At 36.2% G+C, this 6,521-nt stretch overlaps 1 protein-coding gene across 2 annotated transcripts; it reads left to right on the plus strand.

Moving 5' to 3' along the window:
• Positions 1-625: 625 nt before the first annotated feature.
• On the plus strand, positions 626-6,086 carry LOC133694545 (nucleolin 1-like). 2 transcript variants are annotated; one of them, XM_062116088.1, is made up of 18 exons: positions 626-783; positions 913-958; positions 1,394-1,566; positions 1,720-1,809; positions 1,888-2,028; positions 2,152-2,259; positions 2,437-2,562; positions 2,717-2,818; positions 3,128-3,190; positions 3,534-3,614; positions 3,703-3,816; positions 3,898-3,948; positions 4,024-4,118; positions 4,195-4,312; positions 4,551-4,736; positions 4,838-4,929; positions 5,118-5,449; positions 5,820-6,086. In XM_062116088.1, the coding sequence occupies exons 1-18, from the start codon at positions 751-753 to the stop codon at positions 5,849-5,851; spliced, it is 1,983 nt and encodes a 660-aa protein (XP_061972072.1). In that variant the 5' UTR covers positions 626-750; the 3' UTR covers positions 5,852-6,086. The 2 variants fall into 2 exon arrangements, with proteins under 2 accessions (XP_061972072.1, XP_061972073.1); XM_062116089.1 differs by having other exon boundaries at positions 627-783; positions 3,703-3,810.
• The last annotated feature ends 435 nt before the right edge of the window (positions 6,087-6,521 follow it).

Raw genomic sequence — 6,521 nt, forward strand, 5'->3', positions numbered from 1 at the left:
TCGAGTCCTAACCGATTCAATGCCGAATGATAAAATAAAAGATACAAAAAATAATCCGAGTCAACTCGGGTTGACCTGTTAAGTACTATTATCGAGTCATGATACCAAGATAACCTAACGAAAAGTAAACAAAACAAATTATGAAGTTTAATTCTTAATCAATCAATATTAAAGGAAAAAATTAGGCAAAACAATAATTAAAAAAAACAAAAAAAATATGATACAACTGGGTTAACCCGTCAAACCTAAGATTCATGTCAAGAGAGTATGATAACTAAATAAAAAAATATAATATTAAAGAATAAAATTAAAAAAAATTTAATTCAAAAAAATTCAAAAAAGAAAAAGAAAAATTGTTACATAAAACCTGTTCTTAGTTTATAGTTAATAATTGTTCAAAATCTTGGATCACAAGCCCATTTATTTCCAAGTCCATGTATAAGCAAGCCCAAAATAACCGATTTCAGGAAATTAAAAACTTTCCAAATCCGAGCCATCAATCAAGTCAAAAGTCATGAAATTAAACGGTGTAAATTAAAAAGACCTGGTACTCCACCGCATGATAATATACACTGGCGGGCACTGCTAAACCCTAAAGAAACAGCTTCTCACACCCGACACGCGTATAAATACACACTCTTTAAGCACCGCATCTTCACAACTCTCAAAACCCTACAAAATATCTGAAAAGCTAGGGTTTTGTAGAGCCGTTCTTTAGATTTTTCTTCCCAACAAAGGTTATCGAGAAAAATGGGCAAATCTAGCAAGAAGTCAGCTACCAAAGTATGATTTCTTTTGTTATCTCTTCTTCTATTCTGTGATTTTGTTGACAGTTTGTTTTTGAAATCCTTTTGGTGTTTGTTTCCTCTCATCACGGTTTTGTATCGTTTTTTTTTTCTTTTCTTTTTTAAGGTTGAAGCAGCTCCTGCTGTAATTCCTGCTAAGGCTGAGAAGAAAGGTAAAAGCTTTGTTCATCATGGTTTACTGTGCTACGTTGTTTAACTGTTTGTGTGGCCTTTTTTGGCTGGTTTAGTGTGGCATGTGCTGTTTGTCGTTTGATTGTTGATTTTAGGTTTTGTGTATTGGGATTTTGAAGTAATTGACTGTTTCTCTCTATAGATTTACTGAGAAAGAAGGGTTTCTTATAGAATGATTTGTGTTATTTTCTTATTCAAAAAGTTGTTTGATATTGTTTTTCGTTTAACTTTTATATTGGTCGTTTAGTTTCTTTCATAACTATTTTGTAATGCGCGGTGACGAGTTTGTGGTTACCGAGGATCGATTTGGAATAATGGAATGGTTCTTTGCTGTATTTTATCTGCTTGCAGTTGTTCCATGTTTGAGATTTGTTGTTTGTTGAGTAATTGGGCTTTTGAAATTGTGGGGTTTGTAGGGAAGAACAAGAGGGAAGCTGGAGAAGCTATAGAGAAGATTGTTAGTGCAAAAAAGCAGAAGAAAAATGATGGAGTAGCTCAAGCTGTGACAAAGGTGAAGGTGGAAACTAAGACTCAGAAAAAGAAGAAAGCGGAGTCTAGTGATTCTGATGACTCCTCCGAGGAAGAGGAGGTACAAACTGGTTCAACTTGATAAATCCCATGCGCTTTTTCATGGTCGTGTACTTGTAGTTTTGATGAAAATAAGATGTTCGATTTCGTTTTATATTTTTGAATAAATTGTGTTATATATGGATTTTGGGTTCTCAATTTTGTAAATTATTAGGTAAAGGTTCAACCAAAGAAGGCAGTGAAGTTTAATAAACCACTTGTCAAAGATTCCAGCGAATCTGAATCAGATACTGAATCTGATGAGGTGAGCATTGGAACGAATTTTAGTTGATGCTTTTCCCTTTGTGCTCCTTGAATTCTTGATTTTTATTTTTTAATCCAGGAGCCACCTGCCAAAGCTGCTCCTCCTGTCAAGAAGGAGCCTGTTGCCATTAAAAATGGTTCTAATGGTGTTGCTGCTAAGAAAGGAAAGGATGACAGCAGCAGTTCTGAGTCTTCAGAGGATGAATCTTCTGATGATGATGTAAATTTTCTATATGTTTTGCAAAATGCTAGTAGAACAATTTATGAGTTTTTACTTTCACTTTCTTTGCAATCCTGTTGATCTTAATACCCTGTTCTCGCTTTCTCCTTTGTTTTACGGCAGGGTCCTAAAAACAAGAATTTGCCAGTAGGTAAGAAAGTCCAACCAGTTAAGAAAGAAGAGTCAAGTGACAGCTCAGACGAGGATGATAGCTCCTCAGACGAGGAAACAGTGAGTGTCACATTCCCTTTTCTCTTTATACCCCTTTCCTCTTATGCCTGCACCAAGGAAACTGAAACCAATTTTTTTTTCTTGTTGTGATGTGGATGCTGTGGATATTAAATCTTGTTTACAATAGGGGTCTGGTGGATATTTGGTATTTAATTGTTTTCCCATTTGCTCATGTAGGGTACACCAGCTAAGGCTTCTCTTCCTAAGAAGGTTCCAGCAACATCTGCCCAGAAGAAAGCTGAATCTAGTGATGATTCTGATGATAGTAGCTCTGATTCTGATGAATCGTCTTCTGAAGATGAGGTCTCATAGCCATATGCATATAGAATCTTAAATATGAATTTGGCTGATGCTTAACTACAATGATCTAGCTTAACAATTAAGTTGATTGCATGCCTAGGATATTCTTTAATTCTGTTTCTATAGTTCTAACAGCATTCACATTTTTTTGTTTCAGGGGAAAACCAAATCTGCAACTCCAGCTGCTTCAAAAGTTCAACCAAAGAAGAGTGGGGATGATAGTTCAGAAAGTGATTCTGATGAGTCTGATGAAGATGACGTGAGCACTTTATTGTATTTCTTTCTATTAGCTTATCTAGCATTTAGCAATCATTTTTCAGTTATATTAACATTGATGTAGCTCAATTACATTAATTGAACAATGCACGTTTTGTTTTCTTCTTTCCTTGATTTTATCAGTGTATTTCTAACAGCAGCTTTTTGAGCATGAAAGTTAAATTCCAACCACAGCTTTTTGATACCTGAAAACTAAACTCTCTCTGGACAATTTTGAATGTTGCTCTGTTGTAACTTTTATTACTGTGGATGTTTCTTATTGTGCAATAAAATCTCTCCTTTTCCCTTGCAGACTCCTGCACCAAAGGCAGCTGTTCCTTCCAAAAAGCCATCTGAAACAAAGGATTCAAAACAGGTAATTTTGCATATGCATGTGTGCTTGGACATTTACAAACACGTCCATATGTTGCCTTTTAGACATGTGTTCAAATAATGAAGCACAGCAGCTTTTAGGCTTGGTTTTATAATGGATTTGCTGGATACTTTCCTGGGATCTCTTAGGCTGGGGAAGCATCAAGTTGGTGCTTTTTTGGGTGCATCTCAGTGGGATGTGGCAAAACAATTGAAAAACACCCAAAAAAACAAATTCCAAAACCTCATTTGAAAATATCATGTTGATTCTTGTGTTTGTTGTCTGTTATGATTTGTTATTTTTGTGTAGTTGTCATTAATCTTCCAAATTCTCCCTCAAAATATAGAATAAAATGGACTTGGATGAAGATGATTCAGAAGATGATGATTCTGAAGAAAGTGATGATGAACCACCAAAAAATACAAAGGTTAGTTTTTTATTGCATTCTTAGGGTTAGGGATCTATCATTTCTTGCTGTATGCTTTCATTCAACAAGCTAAGTTTTGTGTGCACAGGCAAAAGCAACTGCTCAAAAGGAAAGTAGCAGTGAAGAAGAGAGCTCTAGCTCAGAGGATGAGGAAGATAGCGAGGATGAAAAGCCAGCGAAGACTCCAAAGAAAAATGTAATGGTACTTCTTTTTTTCAATTATGATACATGGTATATTTACACTCTTTAGTGTGAGATAAATTGGTTTGTTCTCCTGGAACAGGACACTGATGCAGAAATGGCTGATGCTGATATGAAGTCTTATGTCAAAACTGTAATTCATCATTTTGCTTTTGCTTTTTTGTTTTAGAGTGCGTGCATGTCTTTTGAATATTTTTTTGTTTTGCAGCCAAAGACACCTGTTACACCAGTTACATCTGAGAATGCTGGATCAAAGACACTTTTTGTTGGCAACCTATCTTTTCAAGTTGAACGTGCTGATGTGTAAGTTCATATTTGAGCCTCCTTCCATTATTAAAGGTTTCTGCATAATTCCAATCTGATTAATTTTTGGCTGCAGGGAAAATTTCTTTAAAGAGGCTGGGGAAGTTGTTGATGTCCGCTTCGCCTTAGATGCAGATCAGAGGTTCAAGGGATTTGGACATGTTGAGTTTACCACAACTGAAGCAGCGCTGAAGGTTACATTTTTTTTTCATTTTCTTTTTTAAATTTATTTCTTTTCCAGTTGTCCTTGGTAATATGCACTGAGCTAGTTTTCATGTGGTCCAAATCTGTATATTTTTGGTGGAGGATAATGTTCTTTGTTTCTTGTTCAATGTTCATGTATAGTCTCAGTTTTTGGAAATCCAACTCACTTTGTTTTGTTCTGGCATCGATAATGTGTTTAATGTAAAAATTATTTTTTCTCCTTTACAGGCTCTAAATTTTAATGGTAAAAGTTTGCTTGGCCGGGATGTCAGACTTGATTTGGCCCGTGAGAGGGGTGAACGGACCTCAAATACACCATATAGCAAAGACAGCAACTCATTTCAGAAGGGAGGGAGAGGTCAATCCCAAACCATATTTGTTAAGGGATTTGACAAGTTTGGTGCGGAGGATGAGGTAATGATGTCCTGCTGTTTGATGGCTTTTAAGGTTTAGTTTTGAAGTCTTGAAATTTCTAAGAGAAGTGCTCATGGTGTTTTCAATCTAAATCTTTACAGATTAGGAGCTCTCTCCAGGAGCATTTTGGTTCTTGTGGGGAGATTAGTAGGATATCTATTCCCACAGATTATGAGACTGGCGCTATTAAAGGGTTTGTTCCTTTTCTATTCCTGTAATGGATCCATGTTTTCTAATAAGATTACCAGTAGATTAACTGTTCCCCTGAATGACGGGTTCCTTATTATTTTGTTTATTATTTCGGATCTTATTTTAATTTAAACCATTTAGTGGCTAGTGGTATGTTGACATGTGCCTATGTCTTGACGAAACCAATTTCAGGATGGCATACCTAGAATTCAATGATGCTGATGCTATGAACAAAGCATTTGAGCTTAATGGAAGTCAACTTGGTGAATCTTACCTAACTGTAGATGAAGCAAAACCAAGGAATGATAACCGTGACAGTCGGGATAGTGGCAGAGGTGGTGGCAGTGGTGGTCGTTTTGGTGGTGGCAGAGGCAGTGGTGGTCGTTTTGGTGGTGGTAGAAGCAGTGGTGGTCGTTTTGGTGGTGGCAGAAGCAGTGGTGGTCGTTTTGATGGTGGACGTGGTGGAAGAGGTGGTCGAGGACGTGGAACACCATATAAACCCAGTGTGACCGCAGCTGCTTCAGGTAATGTTAACAAATCCTTTATTTTTTATCTGAAGGAACTGAATATCTGTTGTTTGGCACGTAATAACTGAAACTGAATCAGCGCACTAACAATGAGGATTGTGTATGGTAACACTGTAATTTCTGTTGTTTTGGATTGACTGTAAACCTCATGTAGATCAATAAGCATCCATACATAATTTCATCATATTTCAAGAACACAACGGTTTGTTTTGGATTGACTGTAAACCTCATATAGAAGTGCATATGCTTTCTTGGTGAAATTTGTATAGCTTAAACAGTTTTTGGGCTGAGTATTGTTTTATTCAACTTCGCATAGATTTAGATCTTGAGTTGCTCTGTTAGCCCCTCTATATTTTTTCCTATGCAGGAACAAAGAAGAAATTCAATGACGAGGACTGAGGGAAGCAGATAGAGATTTTGAGGGCATCACCTCGCCTCGCCTCGCCTCCTTTGAAGTATTATTAATTTTGGTAGTTGTGCCGTCAGAGAAATTTTTTAAATTTTTTTTGATATGTTTTGTTTAATACTTAGGGGATGTTTCTTTTCTTGGCTACTGGCAAATCTCTTCGAGGGCCAGTATGACTAAAGCAACTGTGTTTTCCGTAAATTTATCATATTTTCAGTCATTACATTATGCTTTTCTGAGTTTTCTTCTGCCTTGTTCTGCTTCCCGATTCTAGTTACAATTCTGTGCCATCTTTTTGGCCGTGTTGCTGTGGTACCATATTATTGTGCTATGCGGAAGCTGCAGCCAAGTGTTTATTGTTGTGCGAGGGGTTTTTAGTTATAACATTCGCATGCCCTCGTCGTCGCTGCGGATCATAATATTGTGTTATGCGCAAGTTTTTTTTTAAAAAATTTAATTTATTCCCATTGATTTTATTTTGAAATTTATTTTGCAATTTGTTTTGATTGTGCAGATATAGGGTTCTTGTGTCAAGGCTCAGTTGATGTGATGTTTAATTTTGTCAAAATAAATTAAAATTACGTTGATGTGTAAAAATTAAGTGTTGAGGGACTAAAATTGAATTTGAAACAAAATATGAGATATATTTTTGTTCCATCACTA

Source organism: Populus nigra, chromosome 5 (genome assembly GCF_951802175.1).
Source record: "Populus nigra chromosome 5, ddPopNigr1.1, whole genome shotgun sequence".
Classification (NCBI taxonomy): Eukaryota; Viridiplantae; Streptophyta; class Magnoliopsida; order Malpighiales; family Salicaceae; genus Populus; species Populus nigra.

Coding starts and splice junctions, on each gene's coding strand:
- LOC133694545 (XM_062116088.1), top strand. CDS start 751: ATGGGCAAATCTAGCAAGAAGTCAGCTACCAAA. Junction 2,563..2,716: donor AATCGTCTTCTGAAGATGAG/GTCTCATAGCCA, acceptor TTTTTGTTTCAG/GGGAAAACCAAATCTGCAAC. Junction 4,930..5,117: donor GAGACTGGCGCTATTAAAGG/GTTTGTTCCTTT, acceptor AACCAATTTCAG/GATGGCATACCTAGAATTCA.